The 23,472-nt window shown below is 36.9% G+C and overlaps 1 protein-coding gene across 5 annotated transcripts in view; it reads left to right on the forward strand.

Annotated features, from left to right (window-relative positions):
- ATF2 (activating transcription factor 2) overlaps positions 1-23,472 on the forward strand; it is a 47,549-nt gene continuing 24,077 nt past the window's right edge. Inside the window, exons 1-10 of one of the 5 annotated variants that reach the window (XM_027878443.1) lie at positions 1-96; positions 3,747-3,780; positions 9,165-9,233; positions 9,871-9,940; positions 12,233-12,329; positions 14,037-14,155; positions 15,705-15,833; positions 21,499-21,677; positions 21,995-22,109; positions 22,288-22,374. In XM_027878443.1, coding sequence (XP_027734244.1) covers positions 9,893-9,940; positions 12,233-12,329; positions 14,037-14,155; positions 15,705-15,833; positions 21,499-21,677; positions 21,995-22,109; positions 22,288-22,374 — 774 coding nt within the window. In that variant the 5' untranslated portion in view covers positions 1-96; positions 3,747-3,780; positions 9,165-9,233; positions 9,871-9,892. Of the gene's footprint in view, positions 97-302; positions 371-3,746; positions 3,781-9,164; positions 9,234-9,870; positions 9,941-12,232; positions 12,330-14,036; positions 14,156-15,704; positions 15,834-21,498; positions 21,678-21,994; positions 22,110-22,287; positions 22,375-23,472 lie in introns of those variants that run through there. The other 4 variants (XM_027878445.1, XM_027878446.1, XM_027878448.1 and 1 more) reach the window with 4 other exon arrangements.

A 23,472-nucleotide genomic window follows, 5' to 3' on the forward strand; every position in this document is an offset into this window, starting at 1 on the left:
CCCCGCCCCCGCGGAGGTGTCAGCGGCGCTCTCGCGAGAGGTGACGGAAGCCCGCGGGGGACGCGGCCTTTAATGAGCGGTGCGGCCGCGTTGCGGGTGAGTTTGTAAACACGGCCCAGCCCGGCTCGGCCCGCGGCTCCTCCTCCCCCCGCGCTGCGGCGGCGCCGGGCGGGCGGGCGGGGGCGCTGGGGCGGCGCGGCGGGAGCGTCCCGCGCGGTGGTAGGCGGGGGATGCCCGGGAGGCAGTAACATGGCGCCGGCGCCGCTCTCCGCGGCAGCCCCCTCCCCCTGCGCGGCCTGCGGCTCCCGCCGCCCCTAGAGCGGGGCGGGGCGGCCCGGCCGGCGCCGCGGACACCGGCACCCGCCCGGAGGTAGGGCCTGCGGGGCGAGCGGGTGGGCGAGGGGGCTGCGGCGCATCCGGGAGCGGGGAGCCCCGCGGTGGCAGCGCCGGGACCTGCCCCGGCCCAGCCCGGCCCGGCCCGCTGCGGGGGGCGCAGGGCGGGAGCAGGGGACGGCCAGGCCTCGCCTTTCCGCCTCGGCTCGGCTCCGCTCCAAGGAGGCCTCCCCCCGCATCCATCTTCTGCTCTGGAAGGAGATCTGGGTCCGTGCTGGTGCGGAGGGTGCCGAGAGGAGTGCGGGTGTGGAGGGCGTTGGGCGGGGGGCTGCGAACAGCTTTTCTGCACCACAGGGAGGTCTTGGCCTGCCTGGGCTCTTGCCGTGGACGTGGACCTCTTCGATCATTTGCTTCATTGACTTTGCCTGTTATCGTGCATTATGGCTCTCGAGCTGTCTAGTAAAAGGTCTCTGAAGCTTTCATGTGAAAAAGACACATCACAGACCCTCGAACAGTGATGGCTGCACGCTGTTTCAGGCACAAATGTTTTATGCCACGATGCAACCTTATGTTTGTAGATGGGGATGTGTGTGCTGCCATGTTGCTTCTGCAGTCTTACTCATTCTGTAGCCTTTTTGCATCCCTATTCTTGGAGGGAGATCCGTGAGTGTGTCTTCATGTCCTGTCCATGCATTCTGTGTCACTCATTTGGTTTTTCTTGCATTGTTGTTTCCCAGAGATGGTTGTCTTCAAATAGTGATGCTGTTGCTGTTTCCTTGCACTGGAATAAGAAATTTAAATAAAGCTGAAAATTATGAACTATCCACTACTTTCCAAATAGCAACCCTGAATATGGCCCAAGTGTATTTTATTTTCCACCTTTTAAAATAATGTTTTTGTTCTTGTCAAATTCTGCTCATGATGGTGAATGAATGTCATGTCCCCAGGTCTTGCTGAGTGTAAGTTAATTAAAGCAAATGTTCCTGAAGTTAAGGTCATAACACTGCTAGATCAGGGATAGATGCTAAATTCAGCACCAGCTGAAAGGATGAGGACGAGGACCACCTGGTCTTCTACAGGTGTTCCAGATGGGATTTCTTCAGCCATCCTCTGGCACAGGTTGCTGTCAGTTAATGGACATTCAGTTGCAGACATAATTTCAGAGAAGCAAACTATAGTTGAGTTAGGCATTCACTTAAATTCTCTTTAAGTGTTTGTAATTCTGCATTCCAGAATCAAAATGGTTGTCTTGTTAAATAACAGAACAGTACCTTTGTCAGGAATTGGTTGTTACATAATGCATCAAAAGAATTGTGAAATAATAAAAAACCTTAATGTGTCCAAAAAGTGAAGAAGCTCTTTTAAAAATCCATTTTGACATTATGTTTCAATACTGATATTGCATGTTAATGGTTAATCAACTAGTTGAGCTTTTGATCTTCACAATGTAGTTGATGTTTCTATCCTAAGTTCTAGAAATGTGAATATGTTTGTTACGTGTTTTTCCAGAAACTTCTAGACTATGCAGCATCTAACATAAGATGCCTTCAGCTCTTAAATTTGATCGTACATACTTTTATTAAGTGTTGTTTTCTCTTGGGACAAAATATTGAACAGCTTGAAATATCGTATTATTCTGATTATTGTTTCATTACATTTTGGATGTACATAGTGCTAGAAATTCCTTATCTGTCATCAGCTTTCTTTTTTCTTCCACTCTTAACGAATTTAAACTTACCAATGTACATTTCTTGCTCCAAGGAGTTTTACTAACTTTAAAAGTTTATGTCTAGTATTGACATTTTTAATGGTTTCTTAAAATAGTCTTGAATTTCTGTATAAAAAGTATGCATTAACTATTCTCAAAGGAGCAAACTTGACTCAATAATTTTAACTTTTTTTTTTTCAATTACCAGATATCAAGTTATCATTGTCCTACTGCATAACTACGTTTGTTCACATATGATGTGCACTCTAAGGAGGCATTGGATATAGTTAATGGTAGAAATATGAGGCACTATTTAATAATCATGCAATAAATGTTTTTTTCAAGTCAGTGCTGTATGTTTCCAGCTTTATTCTGTGTCAGTTTCAGTTCAGTCTGAAAACTTTTCCATTAGCTTCACTTCAGATGAGAGCTTTTCTTCAGTAAAGCATTCCAAGCAATATTGTGTGTTTCCCTTTCTGGGCAAATGCATTGATATAATTACTTACAGAAAAGAAGAAGATCGTTCTTTTTTAATTAGCAAGAGGAGTCTTGTAGGGGGATATTTTTGATCATTTAAGAATTTTTTAAAAATTAAATTCTTAATTGTTGTATTCAGTTTTATAATTCAGGGATGCAGTCTGAGAAAATGTTAAAAGGAAGTAACTTTTTGTTAAACTTTTATTTAATTTGTTGAAAGTAGTGTGGAAAAAGGAAGTTGGATTTCTAATGTTTGTTAGATTGATGGGCAATATGAAGATGTCCAAACCTAGAAAAATGAGCTGGGGAAAGTAAGCCCTAATATCTCTGTAAACAGATTCTAAAAAGATAGGTGGAATATTAACCCCTCTGTTTTTCTTCTCTGAGATTCATTACCTTTTCATTTATCTGCAAGAGCTGTATTCACACAGCCTGAATTTTTAATAAGTTAAAGAAAGATCAAGGTGCCTCTGAAAAATACTGAAGCCAGAGGGTTGAATTAGAAGCCAACAGGAAGCATTTGGCCTAAGGACCGTTAGTGTTCTCTGTTTACCAGAAATGTGTCTTCTTGTAGAAGAAGCCTGCTCCTTCAGCAGAGGTGAAGGAACTTAACTGCTTTGTTTCTGTATATGTGACTATCTGCCCAGCTGGCTTTCTTGTTCTTATTTGAGCTCGTTAAGTCGGTCATCGTTGATTCTTGGATCTTTTCTTCTTATCCAGAGGCTCTCCCCTCTAGACAAATCATGGAAGGTATGGAATTAACTTTAGATACAAGCAGTTAACTAATGATATCAGCAAAAAGTGCCTGACATTTGACTTTTTTAAAGAAAAAATCTGAGCATTAGGATACAGGCTTTCCAGTCTTCCTTATTCTTCCCTAGAACTCTCTGAAACAGATCATGTGTCTTCTACAAAATAGCACAACCTTTCTACTAAGCAGTGTAGTCTGAAGAAGCAGCTCCTGATTTCCTGTTCATCAGTTTTTGATATTTACAATCTTTAAATATTCTGGACTATGGGTTGTAGTTTCCTTGCAGAATCTACTGAGCTACTTTCTGGCAATCTTACTTTTGTTATGAGGACAAATGCTTTTATTTTTCAAATTTTATCTCCTCCATTTTCTTCATCTACAGTGTGACACAAACACAGATTGCTTCTGAAAGTGCACTGTAACAGACAAGTGTTAATTACATTGCTTTTGCTTCACCTTTCTTCTTTTGCTTTATAGGAAACAGAAAAAAATACTGTTCCAGTCCCTCCAGGTAAGTGGAGCAATGCTTTTTTTCCCTTTAAAATACAAAATTTTAATTTTTTTAAATTTATGTCACTTCTTATTGAGTAGTATATTCTGCCTAGTAACTTCTGATTTTCACTGAAATCAAGACTTGCAGGTCTACCTCTACAGAAAATTGTGGAAATAAAGATAGACTCAGATGTGGGAAGTGATTAAAATTTATGCCATGAACACTGTATGCAAGTGTTGAAAGTATAAAGGTACCATGTTCATTCTGATTTGTGATTATTTGTTTGGTTGCATGAGAAAGCTATCTCTTAATTTTGAGATGTTTAAGTTGGGAAAACAAAAATAGCTGCCTGTGGGTTTTTTTCCCCTCATCTAAAGAAGCATGTTAAAAGGAGCTAAACAAAACACTAAATTCAGCTCTTCAGGTAACCAGTAAGAGAATGTTATCCTTTAGTATGGCAAATATGTTCAGTTCACTTTGAAAAAGTATTTACCTCAAGTAGAGCTCTTAAAGTTGACAAGGACTGAAAAATTTTGACCTTATCCTTTTATGCTTCAGTTTCCTATTATAAAATGAAGGTTTAAAGTAAAGTTTTATACTATCTAAAGTAATTACACACTTTGAGGAGATTTACAGAAAAGCTTAGTAAGAGTTAATAGTTCTCTGTACAGTAGGGTTACTGTATCTTGCAGTAAAACGAGGCACAGTCCCAGATCAAATGTAAAGTATTAAAGGAAATGTTGATTAGACATGATCAGTGTTGAGGAAATGCAAACATCTGTAGGAAAATCCATCACTGATACTGTAACATAAGCACTTTGTAACGTTTGGACCCAGAGAAGACTGGATACTGATGAACTACTATAATTCTGACTTGTCTCAGTGGCCTAATATAGTTTTTGTCCAACTTTCTTCTTTTTTCAAACCAGAATGTACAGATGTTTCTTGAGTTGGAGCCATATCCAAGTGATCAGCCTGGCTGCAGAGCTTGGGTGTGCTTCAGATGTGGGCAGTCTTAGATAAATCAGCTACTACTGTAGCTGCAGACTGACAGATTGTCCTCTAGGGACTGTCCAGTTTGGGGGGTGACACACTTGAGAGAATATGCGTCTCTTCGTGCTTGCTGGCCAGTAGAGGAATGCTGTCCTTCAAAAGTTTTAAGGTTTCAGTTTGTTTGTGGGGATTATGTGTGATTATAGTTGTCTTTTCTGTGTTCAGCTGTGGCAGCTTTCCTCCGTGCTGTTTGTGTCAGCCCTGGCGTTACAGGAGGGCAAGCTGTGTTGGTACAGTGCTTAAAATAAGAAATTGCAGGGTAAGACTGCACAGCCCCTGAGCAGGCTCGTGCGTGGAGGTCTTTCAGCACAAAACTTGCTTTCTTCAGGTAAAGCAGAGGCTTTAGCTACAAGTCTGACGAATCTTTACTAGAGATGTTCAAAGAATTATTTTTCCCAATAAATTTGTAGAGGTTTTTGCAAGGACCGTCAATATGTATACGTTTTAAAAAGCTACTCAAATGGTAAATAGAAAATAAATTTTTGAAACAAGGTGTCAGTTGTGTTTTCCGCACTCCTATGTGAAATTAAAGGAAGACAGAAGAACCTTTAACAGTAAAATGAACCAATAATACATGGTTTAAGTCAGTGTATGATTCTGTTCTTTTACAAATTGTCTACAGAAAGATATTTTGGAAGCAAGCCTCAGACTATATAGTAATAGTTTCCACAAAGTGTACCCAAGATGTTTAATTAAAATCTTATAGAAATATGCAGGTAATTGTTGAAGCTATTTTTGTAGCACATTTACGTAAACATGAATGTAGCATTTTTTAGAGACATCTTTTTTTTAAATAAGCACATCGTCCTAAATATTAGTGAATTACTTGCAAACCTTGTTTTTATTTCTCTGTATAATGTATATCTTGAAGATGTATTTATACATCTATATATACTTATTTATACATTTTACTGTACCATTTAATTCCAAAAGCAATGAAAGAGGCTTATGATGTTTTAAATAGGTATGCTTTGAAAGTATTTTACTTTTGCATTGAAAGTATGGAGCAAACACCAAAAAAGTGAGAGTATTTTGTGATTTTAGTACCAAAGGTGATTATAGTGCCAAGATTATTTCATGTTTTTCCTGTGTTCAGCTCTGATCCTGTTACTGTGTGACTCAAATTCTCTGTATGGATTTCTTTATGCTACTGAAAGGAACAGTAGGGTTGGAAGCTTACAGAAGAAAGTTGCAGTTCAGTGGACTGTAGTAAGAATCATGTCACTGAATGTTCATTTTATCTGAAGAGGTTAGTTAAGGCTGGAGTTTCACATTCAGATTGGATTCCTTCAGGAACCATCCTTTCTTCTATGGGTCAAGGTGTTTGCTGTTGCCTGGGTAACAGTCCAAGGTGTCTGTAATTCACTTCTACTGACAGGGCAATCACTTCATGTATTTATTTCTCGTTTGGTTGGGTGAGTAACATTTTTGTCAAGATGGCATTTAAGTTGCTATTTTGGTTTTCGGGGTATAGTATTTTCTAAATTCTTCTTACTGTGATATTTTCACATTGAACAATCAGTTTCCACCAGAGACTCTTGAAATCAGAATGGGAATTGCAAACACTTTTTTCTGAAAATTTACCTTCTGTGTGTTAGTCTTGCTGTGCCTGTCAGGCAGTGTAATCCAGAAGGAAAAGAGGAGGCAAAGGTTTGTTTGTATTTTGTAGCAGCAACAGCTTTAGTTGTTGGGCTGTGAAGTTTACCACACAGAGTCTTTTAAAGCTGTCAGAGCATTTCCCAAGTTTGGATTGTCTGTTGTGGTTGTTCACCTCTGTTTCTGGCTGTGGTATCTTTACGGTATACTTTAAATTTTAGGGTTATCTTGGATTGCTCAGAATTTCATCCACTGAAATTTTGAATTTCTACAAGGATGGAGATTCCGCAGCCCCACTTGCCAGCCTGTACCTTGCTCTTAACTTTCCTGGTGTGCCTTGTGAATGTTGCATCCCATCGTTTTCTTGTACGCTACACAAAGTCTGGATCTGTCTTCTCTGTATCAATACATCAGATAGCACAAGACAGCAACTATATCCTTCCTTAGCCTTCCTTCTCTGTTCTGAACAACTTTTGCTTCCTGATATTCCTGTTTTGATGGGGCCCCAGGTGGTTTCTCTCCAGTTCATCAATTGTCTTGAGGGCCTCAACACTGGATATAGCACTCCAGCTGTAGCCTTATGAGTGCCAGATAAAGGGGAATAATCAATTCCCTTCATCTGGTTGCTGTGCCTTTTCATCCCAGTAGGCCGTTGGCTTTCAGTGCTGCAAGTGAGATGATGCTGAATCACATTCAGTTTTTTGGCCACCAGGAGTTACAGGTTCTACCCCTAAGCTGCTTGACAGCAGTTGCCCCTCAGCCTCCACTGCTGCATAGAGTTATTTCATTCTAGGTGCAAGCTTTGCATTTGTCTTTGTAATAAATAAATAAATACAATTCTTGTCAATTTGGCAACACTAATGAATGCAAAACCTTTGTTTTCCCATCCTGTCAGATCCAGTTTCTATTTAGATTTAAAATGTCAGAGGTCATGCTTGGAATTTGAGCACTCTTTTAGGTGCAAAAATTTCAGTACTTCAAGAAAATTTTTTTCTTCAGATGTTAACTGGAATCTTTTTGCAAGGGATTACCTCACAAAATTCCATGTGGCATGTAGTCAAATAATGTTACAAAGATGAGGACATGAATTTATCTCCGACTTTTTTCCAGTAAGTTTGCCAGGAAGACAGCAATGCTTTCCTTTTTCCACAAGGATGGATTTTTAATTTATATATCAGGCATTCAAAATTCACAGGCTTCCCAAATCATCACACGGAACCAGACAACAGCTTCATATGCAAATACGTACTTTGGTAATACTCCTTTAAAAGGGAAAATGAGCAGACTTAAAAAATTGATCTTTGCATCTTATCACCTAAGAAAAATGCTAACAGCGTGGATGGAGTAGATTTTATGGCTGATACTATGCATTTCTCAGAGACTGACAACAGAATATAGTAACAGGGGAAGAAATGTCCTACATGTATTTTGTTAATTAAAATCTTCATCCTTTGGATTAAAAAAACCAAAACCAGAATTGTTTCTTACACCGTCACATATTTCTGATGTGGATCTGACTCTTCTGCCCATAATCCATATGCATATATTGGCATATGGTGGCATACATAGCCATATATGACTTTATGGTGTCCCTTGATCACAGATTTTAAAAAAAAAAATTCTTTTTGAGATCTCAGTGAGACAGACTCTTCTAGTTTAAACCCGCATTTTAAAAAAATAGGGTTGTTGCATAGCTGAAGAAGGATAATAAGCTTGTGGGACAGCTTTTAAGTGTCTGTTGAAGATCCACATACTATAAGGATATGATCCTAAAGCTTCGTTGATGAACACCTTCTCTCTTACCTTGAAGCCGTAATCATGAGTAGTCAGACTTGCCCATAACTTGTTAATACTCTTTCTCAGTGGAAGTACGAAGTTCATAGTTTGAACAGTTCAAGAAATATTCTTTCAGAAACTTGAGACAGGTTATGAACTATTTGCGAAGAACAGCAGAACAGTCTCCATCCCTGATTTGCTTTGGCATCCTTCCTTTGGGACGTAAATGTTTCCCTGAGCTGTCAGTGCCAAAGACTCTAAAGTTTCTGGCAACCATTCGTCTCTTCTTGACCTGTGATCTTGGCTCAGTATCCTCATTCTGTTAAACATATATATTTAGATGTGACAGTTTGGAATCTCCTCCACTGCATGTTTTGTTTCTTTGCTGTTTGGTGTACATGTCCAAGGGCACTGGGTTCTCTTCCTCCTTGAAACAATATCCAAAAAGTCTATACAGTTTTTTACTGTACAGGTACAGGCAAAAGGATCAGGTAACGTGTTCACTACAGATCTCTGAGGTAATAAGTCTGAAATTTGCTTAGACTTACTTGGTTTGTCTTGTGTGTAGTGTTCAATGGTGTACTAGAAGTGTACATTCTTAGGATGGTTAGTTCCAGAAGCCTTGCAATTCTGCAAGACCAGCATGCTGGGGGAGAGATGGATTTATTCTGCTCTGGATTTTTAATCATAAAGACATCTTTATTTATCTTTATTTGCTTCATCAAGCTAAATAGTGTTCAGAACTAACACTGTTAGTTCTCCATACAAATACTCACATTTAAGCATGAATGTATTTCCTCCAGGGTAAAGCCACAGATGCCACAACTAATTAGAGAGGATGTATTGAAGTAACCATTTCTTTGAAAAGCTGTTGTGTTTCATGGGTGAATAGTGGACATTTTATCATTTATCTTTAAAAAATCATGCATTATTAGATTTTTAGCATGCATAATAATTAATACCTTTTTTATTTACAGTTCATTGCCATGAAAAGGAGGATATGATAGTTTGCCCTATGAAACAGGTTTATATGTGAAATCTGGCAGGTATGTGTATTAGTATGTGGGGTGAGTACGCAAAACAGCACTAAATATAATTAATATCTCTTGCTTCTTTCTTAAATATTTTAGCCTGTTAATAATTTAGTGGCTGAAACATTACTGAAGTACATGTTTTTGTAATTAAATTCATAACAGTTTATGCAAAGGGCTAAGTATCAACTTTAAAGATAAGTTTAACTGTAAATAAAGATTGTGAAAAGACTAAGGAATCAACACTTCTTCCTCTTCTGTTGGTACCCTAACCTTGACTACTTACTATTGTCTGCTGCGTTTGTATTTTTTTAATTGTGGGAATTGGATCATTATTACAATGTATTTGATCTTGGTGACAAGTTGTCTTACTGTGTTTTCTGATATTTCTGCAGTTAGTCATGTTACATATGAACACTTGCATTTCCACTTGATTGTGTGTTCAAAACCTGCTGTGTCTCTGTTGGGTTCTTTGTACCTTCCTGACATAGCTTGAAATCTGTACTCTTTGAATCCTGGGTATTTAGAATATTAGTATAGCCACAAGGCGGAAATTCTTGCCCATGGATTATTAAAATACCCTGTGGATGTTGAGGTATTGATCATTTGTTGCAGTATTTGTAAAATTTGTTCAATTCTAATTTTAATACAGGTAGCACAACGACCTGTGGAATATGAGTGATGACAAACCCTTTTTATGCACTGCCCCTGGATGTGGCCAGGTAATGGTCTGAACTGAAGTTATTAACATTAATCAAGTAAAATTTAAACAGTGAAATGTATTTTTAGAGATTGAAGAAAAGAGGGTGATGATAACTGTTAGAAAATATCTGTTTTGCTGAAGAGCAGGTGACAGCAAGAATTTGTAGCATTTTGTGTGTTTATCCATTCACTTTCGTTAAAAAAAATAATCAAGAAACAACCTGATTTGTATCAGGTAACCTGTACTTTCTAGAATACTTCAGTGTTGACCTGGAGCTTGCTTGTCACTAATCTTCTCAGCTATGGTGATTGCAAATATTTAATGGCATAATTTTGTTTTATGTGTATTTTTGTCTATAGGAAGATGCTAACAGTATTCATGCCACAAACTGTAGTTTTAATGAGCTCTAGTAAATAGCATCAGTGTATATAGAGAGGTGAATGTGAGCAGAAAAGTAAAAATATTATGGAGTGTTCTAGCAGATGGTTGTTTGAAAGGAAGCTGTCTTAGCACTTTAATTTAGTAACCTGAAAGTAAGTGAATTTGCATTATTTGCTGCATGAGATGGACATCCCTGCATCCTTTATATAGAATGAATTTCATAAGCTGAATCTTTTCATTATATTATAGCTGCTGTGTTTACACAGAATAGATTTCTTAAACAAGATGTTTTTCATTTTATTAGTGCACTTTGATTTAGTTGGATTTTGAGTTCAAAATACTCTCATTTTTATTCTGAAAACTTAGTTCTTATGACGAATGACGGCATTAATGTTATATTAATGGAACCTTCTGTATTTAAAGTGGGAAAGGACAAAGATTTCTTATTATGTCTAATATATCCAGAGACATAAAAAGTAGGAGAAGAGGACTACTTTCTCCTAAGCAGCATGTTTGTCCCCATCCTATTTGAATCTCATTGCAATGTCAGCTCTGTCAGAAGTGTTTTGGTAAATAATTCTCATAGAAGACACATCGTGGGGCTGCAGCATGGGATTACGGTCATGGTGAAGAACAGAGTTCATGTCCCTGAAAATGGTCAAGGCTTCTCCAGAATTCGTATTACAGAATAGAGAGAGTCAGGATCTGGAGATCCTCTTCCCTCTGAAAGAGCTTGTCTGTCACTTAGTGGGAACAGAAAGATGTATTGAAGTCTCTTAGCATGAGACTTATGTCCAGTCTTATGCTGTATGTAGAGATAGGGCACAGGACTTACAGAGAACTGAGCATTTGGAACCCTGGGAAACAGAGTTCTAACAAAAAAAAAAAAAAGTCCCTGGCCTGTTTCACCCTGTCCTACAGCGATCCTGGATTTTTTAACTTCCCTCCCAGATTCCACATACACATGTCCTTTCTCACAGAAACATTCTGAATTATTGTATTCAGGTCAATTAAGTTTATCCATTCATTCCTGATTTTACGTGTTACAAGATATGTGTGGAGTGACTTAAATTAGTGAGGCATGACCAGAAGCATAATTTGAGGCTCAAACGTTCACGAAGAAAAGTGAGAATTTCAGTGTTTTGTGTAAAATGCATTTCTTCTAGGAAACCTGCATCTTGGGAAACATTTTCCTAGATTATGTCAATTGAAACACTAACTTTACTCACAGTTACAGAGGCATAGCAAATTTCAGGTTAGCGAAATAAGAATATTTCTTTAACAGCACCTAGTTTGCCTGCTTATTGCTTTTTTATAGCATATACCCTGAATTTTGGGGAAAGTATGCACAAAACTAGCATAGTTTTGAAAACCTGACCCATTTTGGAAGTGCTGGTAAGTTTAGTTCCTTCACAGCATTTCAGATGTCTGACACTGTTCTGGTGTTCTGCCCCTTATTTTATGTAGTAAATGGTCAGGGAGCTGGAGCTATAGTTTATTTTATCTTTATGTTGTTAAATACAGTGAAGTTTGTGATTACAGATCAATTCTCATTATTGTGATAATACACACAATGCAGTAATGAAATAGTGTTAATCAATTACTAGACATTGTCAAGATCTATTAAGATAGCAAATGACTGTTTGCTGATGGTTGATTGAGTCTGCAGCGCTCTCAGATGCCATCTTGGAATTTGAATGAAGTACTTATACTGCAATTTCCCTGATACCATATTTAGTTACTGTGAACATCATTTGAGTTTTATATTTTTGCTTGGTACTGTTGACCAAGGAGCAAGACATCTCTAAGAGGGTTGGCTTTTAACATTGTAATGATAGTTTTACGTGTGTTAAAAGTTGCTTTCTATGGAATGGCATTTACTGTGTTCCCACTCAGAGTTACAACTGTTTCTTAAAACTTTCTGCTGCAGCGTTTTACCAATGAGGATCATTTGGCTGTCCATAAACATAAACATGAGATGACACTGAAATTTGGTCCGGCTCGTAATGATAGTGTCATTGTGGCTGGTTAGTATATACTTTTATAACTAGTTTGTTCGCTTTTTGGCTGAAATGGGCATATGTTTTATGAATTTTCTGTACATTCTTCATAGACTTACGTTAAGAGAATATGAAACATTTTCTTCACTACAGTGTGTTCTTAGGCAATATTTTCTTACATAAGTCATGTCAGAACTCAAAGCCAGTATTATTCTCCATAAGTTACTTTTATTTGACTCTGATATATAATCTAAATATTTTTAAATTATCAATACTCAAATAATTGATTAAATCATGTAAAAAGCATTCAGTAAGAACAGACTAATAAAGGCTATGCCTAAGAGAATCTGTAACTGGGTTAAACTGTATCTCGGTTTTAATTATTGATTGATGTTACCTGTCTCTTAAATTTTAGAAGATACAGCATCTTTTGCATATAGTGGTGATATTAGAAGAATGAACTAGTAATTATTATTCTTTAGGTTGGTTAGTAGGAGAAAGATCAAATCTTTTGTTTTCATTTTAACTCAAATTCAAAATACATTTACTATAATTCCACCTCTGAATTTATGATATATCTTTGGTCAGTTGTAAATAACTTTTTTGTTTGTCCAGGATCAAAAGTAATCACCAATGGATGATTTATTGTATTATAAATTTTAAAGTTTTTGAATAAAGATAGCATGTGCTAAGTATTCTAAAGTTACAATCAGGCTGGGGTTTTTTTCAGTGGTGGAGAAATGAACTTCTCGAAGGCTTTCAGACATTTTCTGGTTATTTGTTTGCCTTGTAAGTGGCTAACTTGTTGGGACAAAAGCAGACAAAGAATATTGCTCTTAAAATAGTGGTTACAAATTTTTAAATTATTAATGGGGCTCCTTGGCAATTATACCGTAAGAAAGGGGACCTATCAAATGAATGAAATCATGGCAGTGTCTGTTTCTCTGTGCAGCCAAATTCCAGTGCAGGAACTGTGGTAAACACCAGGTTACATTAGTAACTACTCATAATAATACCACATTACAGTATTTTAAATGCAGGTAACCTTGTGGCAAATGTGGTTAATTTTGACCTGGTAGTGACAGTAAAATAAGGCAAATTTACATAGTACCAGAATTTTATGTAAATACATTTTTGAAACTGCTTCATGAAGTGCTTATTTGGGCACCCAGATGCCAGAAGTCTTGTGATTCCATCTTGGTAATACAGGCATCACAGAAGTCAATATGATCTTGTGTACAGGATCTCACTTCCTTTTAGGGTTCCATACACTTGAAAGTAGTCACTACAGCTATCAAATTGTGAAAAGAACGAAGCAAACTGACTGCGAGATGTGCACTTTTCTCCCTTTCTTTTTTTTTTTTTTTATTTTATTAAAAACCTTCTTGTGGGCCTTATTTGAAAACAGAACCTGCTTGCTCACTGTAGTGATCTGCTGTGCACTTGAGAATAGCTCCCTGTGGTTTGTGGACACAGAAGAAATGCTTCGATACCCTTCCAAAATTGTAAGGGACTTACTGCTTTGCAGGCTCCAGTTGCTTGTCTCCAGCAGGTGGAGCGTGCCTGCTGGCTGCCTCCCTGCAGGGCAGAAAGGAGCCGCCTGCAAGGCACGAGAGTTCCCAACCACCTCATCTCTTTCTGTTTGTTTGTGTCTTGAAAAGTATTTATGATAAGTAGGTTCATAAATGGTATTTTAAAAATAAAATTGTGGGGGTTTTCTACACTTCATTTCAGATCAGACACCAACACCAACTCGATTTTTGAAGAACTGTGAAGAAGTGGGCTTATTCAATGAATTAGCAAGTCCTTTTGAAAATGAGTTTAAAAAGGCTTCTGAAGATGACATTAAGAAAGTATGTTCAAAAACTTTTTCTTCTCAGAGCTTTTACTTTTTTATTCAGAAATTCCATTCAAAAAGCAAACTTAGGATTTATATATTGCTTTCTTAACTATACCAATAATCAATTGCTAGCTGCTTACATATGTTGTATGGAGAGAATACAAATCTGATTACTCTTCTGAAGGTTAGTTTTGCATAGTTAGCATGGACAATGGGACACATTGACTTGATCTTAGCTCTTAAAGTATCTAGTCTAGAGACTTCTGCAAATAAAAAATTTTGTTCACTGTCCCCTTTTAATAGTTTTGCGTTTAGTTGATTACCTGGTTGATTTCCATAGGAAGTGATAAAAAAATACAATTTTATACTCATTCATACCGATTTTGCAGAATCAGTAGCTTCATTTACTTTGTTTCAGTACAGATTTTTAGAGGTACTTCTGAATGGGATGGATTATTATCCATTCCTGGTAAGCCTCACCGTTGCTTTGTTGCCACAACAATATCAAATCCTGGATTTTTAATTTTATTTTTTCTAATTGATATATGCTGTTTTTATAACATGACATGGTAAAACCAATTCTGAATTTACTAAGACTGTATTTTTCTGTAGAGTTCACCACTGTCTTTGGGGAGGTTGTGAGTATTGCAGAGTATTTTAAACATTTTGTCTATTTCTTTAATTGATACTAATTTTCCAACCTGCCCTCTCTGTTACAAGAAGAAACTTAGTCCTGCCATATCTCTGCATCAGTTATATAATAAACAGTCAGGGCAAAGTGTGGAAAAATAGCACACTTTCTAGGAGATTGGTAGTTTGTTTTTTTCCCGTAGTATTTCATGTTCACATTCTAACAGTCCTCCCTCTCTATTAGTAATATATTATATAGGAAAACTAGGAACTGAATTAAAAAAAAAAGCCATCTGGAAGAACTTAAATAGGAGAGCTTTGGGGAAAATTTCTTCCAAAAGTATTTGAACAACAGACTAGACAGGAGTGTAGATCTTCAAATCTATAGTATTGCTTAAAGTACTTTTTTAATTTAATTTCTTTGTAGCATTTCAGATGTCCCAGTGGATTTTACCTGTGTAGGGATATAAAAACTGTTTTTTCAATAATTATTTGCTGCAATAAGCTTGAAATTAATTGTCCATAGTAGCTTTTCTTGATTTGGAAATATAGTTAGGATTTTGTGCTTTGTGGCATGAGGTCTAGTAATTTATAGAAGGATAGTACCCTATTTTAGCTGTAATTTTTAAAGTGTAACAGAGTTCTTCCTCAACTGTATTTTTCTTGTGACTCTTGGAAAAGGAAAACTTTAGGAATGTTTTTAATTCTCAAGAAGAAAATACTTAGTCTGCCGTTGGCGTTACTGAAGGTTGGTGTTCATGCAGCTGCTGGTAAAATACCCTTGACTGGTAATGCATCTGCAAACATCGTCTTTCAAACATCAGCACCTCTGTGTTGTTATGGGCTGATACTTCTCTTTAGTCATTTACATTTTCTTGCTTTGTTTAATTTTTTGGAGATTGAATACTTTTGGTTTACGTTGTTTCTCATAGATGCCTCTAGATCTGTCTCCTCTTGCAACACCAATTATAAGAAATAAGATTGAAGAACCTTCAGTTGTTGAGACAACTCATCAAGATAGTCCTTTACCTCATCCAGAGTCTACTACCAATGATGAAAAGGTCAGAACCTTTATTTTTGTCTTTGGGGAATTTATTTTTCGAATCTTCTGATGATCTGTAAGTTTGTTGTACATGGTAATAGCCACACCACTTAGCTGGTTGAAAGAAAGAGAGTTTTCGTTTGCCATATTTTGGTGTATATATAGGTCAATTGTCCAATTCCTTAGTTAGCTTTGTTCATTGCAGTTGTTTCTTTGCCTCCAGTAAAGCTAGAAAGGAAGTAAAATTTAAGATTCATGCAGTATTAGAAAACGCTAAAGGGGCTCTTTATTCCTGTTTATGCATCATCATTTATTAAAAAAACCTCAAAGTTTTTTTTGTTTCATTGTTTTTTCTTTTAAGTAACATCAACAGTTTGGGACTCTCCATGTGTATGTTTTTGTTTAACCTGTGTTTTACCAAAAATTGTTTTGTGGAACAGCAGGGGTTGTTCTACAAAAATATACAAAACTAAGCACCAGATTATTTTGTTTTAAATGTTATACTCTTTAAGATGTAGCAGTGTGTTTAAAAGTGTTCCCAGACATTTGCTTATTTAGAGTTTACCTGAATACTCCTAGAAGACTGAGGTATTGTCTGTTGCTAGAGGATGTTGTAGTCAAATCAGTTTTAGAACTGCTGCTTTAATGAATAAATAAATGATTTAATGGTAATAATCACTTCAGTATGTGACTTGCAGTGTTTTCATTTTGTGACTTCTCTTGAAGAATAAAATGAAGCAAAACTAGTGAAATTACTAATTGCTTCTAGTCTTACTTCAGTAAATACTTTACTCCCAAAAATCAGCAGGATTTTTTAGGATCACTGGGTAATTCAGTTTGGAAGGGACTGCAGGATTTCCTGGTCCAACTTCTTCCTCAAAGCAGGAGTTAGCTCTGACATTGGACCATGTTACTCAATACTTTACACAGTCTGGTCTTGAAACCTCTGTGGGAGAGAAGCTGCACAGCCTCTCACTGCAGCCTGTTCCACTACCATCCGTTTCTGTGAGGAAAGTGTTTTTCTTTGGATCTAGTCTGAACCTCTCTAGTTTCGACTCTTTCTCTTATACTGCCAACTGGAACCAATGTGAGAACAGCCTCAAGTGTGTGACAGAATTGAACAGTTTCCGTTCAGATTTGTCCTTAAAAAGCTTTGCTCAGTTTTGTTAGTTAGGAAGGATGAGTGATCATGGGCAATCAAGGCAATCATGTAGTCTCAAAAATTGTAAAAGTAGTTTAAAGAAATATGTGTAAAGAGTTGCTTAGATTAGGTGAATCACAGTCCAAATCATAAGTTTTCTTTATTTCAGAGTTTAGTTTGGGTTTTTTTGCTGCAAATATCTATTCTCAGTAGTCTAATTTTGGCAGAAGATAGTATTAATATCTTTATACAGTAGTGGTTCAGTATCTATTAGCATCAAGTGAAAATTATATGTCAATGCTTGGCAGTATTTATTAGCTTGTCTTATTCATGATGTAATTTCAGTGTGTCACTGTACCAGTGCTGCTGCGATGTACCAGTGCTGTTCTGATGTCTGATTGTAGAGACAAGCTGAGCAAGGCTGAGGGTGCTGCTTGGAGTGTGCTGCTGCTGAATGTGGCCTGCAGAAGTGGAGAAATATGAGCAGTGTATTGCTGTTTTCTCAAATAGATTTTTGTATTCTCCTTTAGTTTTATTGAAGGAGAGAATTTTTTTTTCCCAGGACATAGCTGTTTTTAAAATATGTATGCCACTGTTACTATTTCATTGGCTGAATATATTTTAATGGCCTCAAATGGTTACAACCTGTTAACGTGTGTGCAGGGCAGTTCTAATTTTCCTTATAGTTGTCAAAAGAATTCCTTGGAGACTCTTAAAAAACAATGCTTAATTCTTTTCCTGGTTTTCAAAAAGTTCCATGAGATCTATTAGGCTTCAGTAAGAGTTGATATTCCACTTTGAATAGACTTCATTAGAAGTATACAAAGTCTCAAACTTAAAATAATGGTGAGAGCTTTCAAATGTTAGAATTGTTTATTAACGGTACTTTAAAGGCTAAAGCTCAACAGAGTTTTAAAAGTTACTTAGTTGTTTTCGGGTAGTTAATTGCCTAACTTATTTTTTTGAAAACTGGTTTTCTTACGGTAATGATGAGTTACAGTATTAGTTCTGGCCCTGTACTTTTCTGTATAAAGAATTCTGTGTGTTTATTGATAGCATTAGAAAGTTGTTGCATGATATTTGCTTTTAAATAGAAAATACTTGCAAATATGTACATCTGAAAACACTTAAGTAGCTATCCTGTTCTGTAAAGTGTTTCCAATTCAGTGAGCTTTTAGCTTCAAGAATAAAGGAGTTGGAGAAGTCCTTTCAGTAAGTTTCTAATACCTTTGAACAGGCTCAAACTTTTTTGTACAGGTGGCTAAAGGTAGAGATCACTTTGACTTAGTCTCATGATTGCAAATTCATCTCTGGTTTTCTTATTCTTCGGCAGAGTATATTTTCAATGTATTTTTTTCCAGACAAAATTTATACTTCATTACTACAGTGCTTTGGTGAACAGTTAGTATCTTCCGTCACACTGGTGGGCCTTTGGGTTTGTTTTTATATGTTCGTAAAACGTCAGCTTCCTTTAGAGCCATACTTCTGCAGCTTATGTTAGTGCCATGCTGTTGCAGTCACTAGCACCTGCATGTGTTTCTCAGCATAGCATAGAGCAAGTTAGTGTGAAGAGGAAGCTGAAAATACTTTTTCTGCATAAACACACTCATCAATAAACGTGTTATTTCTTTAATAGTTGAAGATCATTTTTGATCTTTTAACCAGAACAGAAACAGTCTTTAATAACATTTTGTGTTTGTGAGGTTTCCGTTTTCAGAATTTTACAGATTTATTTCAGAATTTTTTGCATGCATCTTCTGACTCTTGCTAAAATCTGGTTTTCGTAGAGCAATTTGTCTAAAAGTTGCAAATTGGCCTTTTCCTGTTAGGGGTTCAAGCCAGGGAGAGACCCAGTTTTACAGTCAGTAGTTATTAGAACACCTGTTAATTAAGCTGCTGTTAGGAATAGCAAAGAAGTATTCACAGACTGCCATAACTTACTTACTCACTTGTACATCCGTACCTGGTTGCAGCAACAGTTGGGAGACCCCAGCTGCTTGCTGAGAGGTAGAAGGTTTTGCTGACATGCCAGTGACTTCCAGGTAGGTGTTCAGAAAGCGCTCAGGGTCTGATTGGTTGGGGCTCTGAGCAACCTGATGTAGTGGAAGATGTTCATAGCCATGGCAGAAGGGTTGGACTGAAATGATCTTTAAAGGTCGCTTCCTGCTTCAACCATTCTATGATTCTGTGAAAGTTGTTCCAAGTGTCCATTTTTTTATCCAGTGTATATATAGTCCTGTAATCCTTTTTTGCATATAAGAGCCACCATAATTTTGAATGTTGTCTGAATTTTGTAGCATGTTCATGCTAGCATACAGATTCAGCTGGTGTTCTGAATTCATGAAGGGTTGCAAGGATGGTTTTCTCTGGAGCTTATCTGTTCTTGAGAGATTTGCACATGCTGCCTCTTGGCACTTCTTTTCTTGACCTCCTGTATCTTTTGATAGCTGTTTCGCCGTCCACACACAGAGGTACGTAGAGAAGCCACTGGGACAAACCTACTCAGAAGGGGCTGTTATAGCATTGCTGTTCTTGACAGTGTGTGAATATCTGGTTAGTTTGCACTTTTGTATTAAAGCTGTATACATGGCTCCATGGCTGCTTTTGCTCAACTGTCCTTTTCTCCTCTTTTATGGAATTCAGAATTTCTTTGTGGCAGCTATTTATTCTGGAGTGTTCATATACCTGCACTTATAATGATGCATATACTTTTCTATATATGTGGTTACCATGTATGAAGATGTTTCAGATGGAAGGAGGAACAAGGAAAAGACTTCAGCTGGCTGTTAGAGGCAAATATGAGTGTTCCTCTGTAAAGATCCTACAATGGGAATGGACTTTTTAGTGGCTCCTTGCTCACAGTAATGAGAGAGGTAATAGTGGCAAACAGCAGGCAGGAAAGGGTAAGCTGAAACCAGTGAAGAATGTCACAACGCTAATTTCTGAATTGGGCATCGCCAGAAGATTATCAAGGCAAATATTCTCCCCTTATGCCTTCCTCTAATGTCCCACAGTCAAGCAGTTCGGTCTCATTTATGTTTTCCCTGCGACTCTTCTCACTGAGTAAGATCCGTATAGCTGTTCTACCGAATTCCTGATTTGCAAAGAAGTATTTAATCTTGTCCTAAGAGTACACATTGGCCTCTGTTTTTTTCTGTTTCTGCTGTTCTATACTGGATGTTTTCTTCTTTTTTACTGAATGCTTATCTGTAATTCCAGGTACTGTGTTCAAATATTATATCTCAGATTGATAGTAAAGAAAAAATTCCTGCTTTCCTTAGCTCACTGTTAGTCTCCAAAAACTCTTCATTCACTGTGAATAGTCTTTTAGGTCCCATGGGGGAAAGGCTGAATGAACTAATGAATCCTGATGACAAATCCAGCTGTTGGAGGGAGAAAATTTCATCAAAAGTCCTTTCCTTTGTGATGGCCGCAGTTTGCCTGCAAACTAACAGTTCTACAAATTGCTCAGAGGAGGACACGCATTTTACGTTAATGTACAAAAAGAAAAGCAATCTGTTAAGGGAGCTAAGACCTTAGCACTTAAAGCTCTGTGGATTAATTTTCAAAACTTTAGCTTAATTCAGAGGAAATAAAAATCAGTGCAGCCTGTATGATACAGGTATGAGATGTTCTCACTGAATTACGGTTTAATAGCAGAGCAAAAGTCTGCTGGTCTTAGTGTGATTTTATGTGTCATTGATTGCAGTAGGTATTGTCAAAAGAATAAATAACTTATAAAAAGCCTGTCTGAAGGTAAATTTGAAGTCTGGCAATATCAAGGGTTTTCTGAGAAGGAAGGCATTGGTTACAATAAGGCCTTCCAGGTTTTCAGAAATAGCAAATGTAGGTATGACATTCAATTGATAATGTAGTTTACCTGATTGCTAAGGTAAGAACTATGGTCATTTCTGTCTACTCTTTATTTGCACCGAAAAAAGTTTTAAATCCCGTACTCAAAAGTTTTTTTCTGCATCAGGATACACATATGTTTTTGCAGAGTTCCAAATGTAACACTCCAAATATCTTTATCACTCTAGTTAAGAGACCTTTATGGGTGAGGGATAAAAGCTTAAAAAAACAGATTTTTTTTTTTTCGTTATTACTGAACCATAAAACTCTTGTTTCTCTTGTTTAAAGCCAGAACAATGGACTGAAACTGAAATGCCCATAAGGACACCATAAAACATTTTCCTTATTTGAAGTGTGGGTAAACTTGATGGTGCTGATAGCACCATGGGTTTGTTGGGGAAAAAAAATTAAAATCTGATCAAAACTGAATTATAAGTAATAGTCGCCTTAGCATAAATTGCCATGTTTGTCATAAAGCTAAAATCACTGTTGTTGGAACAAATGTTACTTTGATGGTTTAAATGATTCATCCAGAGAGAGTTTTTTGAATGTTTTTAATTGTATAACTGATTCTACTTGTGTAATATTACTGAAATTCTGATATGTTCCATCAAACTGTATTCATTTAACAGTTGGAATTAGTGGTCTGTAATTGTGTTTTACAAACTGATTACCCTTTATTTTTTCTCAGGAAGTGTCACTGCAGCAGACTGCACAGCCTACATCAACAATAGTTCGTCCAGCATCACTACAAGTTCCTAATGTACTGCTTACGAGTTCTGACTCGAGTGTTATTATTCAACAGGCAATACCATCACCAACTTCTAGTACTGTTATTACCCAGGCTCCGTCGTCTAACAGACCAGTAGTGTAAGTTACATAAATTTTAGTAAAATGTTTTCTGGCAGAATTTGAAAATCTTATTAATTTTCAGTTAGAGTTTCTGCAGTTAATATATGAATTTGAAATGCTTTGGTGTAGTGTGGTGCTTTACTACACATGAAACATGTAACTTTCACTACATGTGAGATATAATGCCATGTTCTCCACATCACTAAGTTCATATTTTTGGTCTCCAAATGAATATTACATTACAGCTGTAAAGAAACAAACCAATTTAAAATAATGTGTAAACTTGTTCTCTTCTCTGGATAAGTTTTCTTTTATATAGTTCATTCCTTTTTCAGTCCAGTTCCAGGTCCTTTTCCTCTGCTGTTACATCTTCCTAATGGACAAACCATGCCTGTTGCTATTCCTGCATCTATCACAAATTCTAATGTGCATGTCCCTGCTGCAGTTCCAGTAAGTAAGCATGATGCTATATTAATTTGAAAGTGGAGCAGATTTGCATAAGTGCAGCATAGATCTTAGTTATAAGCACCTTGATAGCTGTTTTGGCTTCAGAGGGTAGTGTTGTCATATGCTCTCTATTATGATAACATACTCAGGTTTTCTTCATTTTTATACTTTATCTGGTCAGCTTGTTAGACCTGTCACCATGGTGCCTAGTATCCCAGGAATCCCAGGGCCTTCCTCCCCACAGCCAGTGCAGTCTGAGGCTAAATTGGTAAGTGAAAAACTCCATTATTCCTCAAGAAGAATAACTTCAGAAATTAATTAAATTCTGTTGCTTTTTAAAACAGCTTTAGTTTTCTTTTGTTAGTCTAAATTCTGCAAGTACAGGTTTAATAAAAGCAGAATAATAACAGCTGCATTTATTTTACCGCTTTTTCCAATTTCAGCCTATGTTAGTTCTGGTTTTAATGGCCATTTTGATTTTATTTTTAAGCATTCTTTTAAATGCATTAGATTTTTAACTAAACTCCTTGCTCCTTTAAGTTTACCTTAAATCCAGGAAAGAAAAATGTAAGACAGTGAAAACAAGAACTGTTTTCTCAGAAAATGCGTGTCTTAGAGTTAAGAGACTTATGCTCTGAATTCTGCTTTGTGAAATTCAGGAGGAAATGGTTTCAAATAATTTTTCAAATGGGCAAGAAATTAGGTTTTTAAGTGTATTACTGAGTGATTTGCTCTTAAAAAGCTTTTAAGGGCAGAAGGGATGTGGCAAAACTTTGATCTCAAGTTGAAAGAAGCAATCACTCAAATGCAAAGAAAAACAAAGATCATTTATCTTAAAATTTAACAATCTCATTAGCCTTCTCATTACAATTCAGCTAATATATGCACTTCAGTGATTGCTTATCTTTTTTTTTAAAGTGAGAGTGTAAAAAGAGTATTTGCAATATTTCTTCTTTCTTGTCACTTAATATCAAGCATGAGTAGAATTCAGGAATATCAGAATTATGTATATTTCTTACACTCATTTACTTTTATATAGTGCCTATTCACACAAATAAAAAACTTAATTTCTTATCACTCTGAAAATAAAAGCAATTTAATGAGAAACTTAATGTTTATGTAGAACAGCTTCCAAACAGGAAGATTAACTCTCTGTGCCATGTGATGTATTGTTGGCAGCTATGTGATGGTTTATTAAATGCAAAGTTCCATTTAATTTTTAAAATTTAGATCTTAGTGATATCAAACCCCTTCTTTTTCATGTGTTTCTTGAAAATAATTTTGCTTGCTACATACTCAGTTCTGCAAAGATATGGTAACCAGGTTTATTTTTCACTTGTATTCCTGGTTAAGCTAACAGAAGACT

The sequence above is a fragment of the Empidonax traillii genome, unplaced genomic scaffold, assembly GCF_003031625.1.
Source record: "Empidonax traillii isolate 1590-97213 ecotype Southwest subspecies unplaced genomic scaffold, ASM303162v1 scaffold42:size1813164, whole genome shotgun sequence".
NCBI lineage: Eukaryota > Metazoa > Chordata > Aves > Passeriformes > Tyrannidae > Empidonax > Empidonax traillii.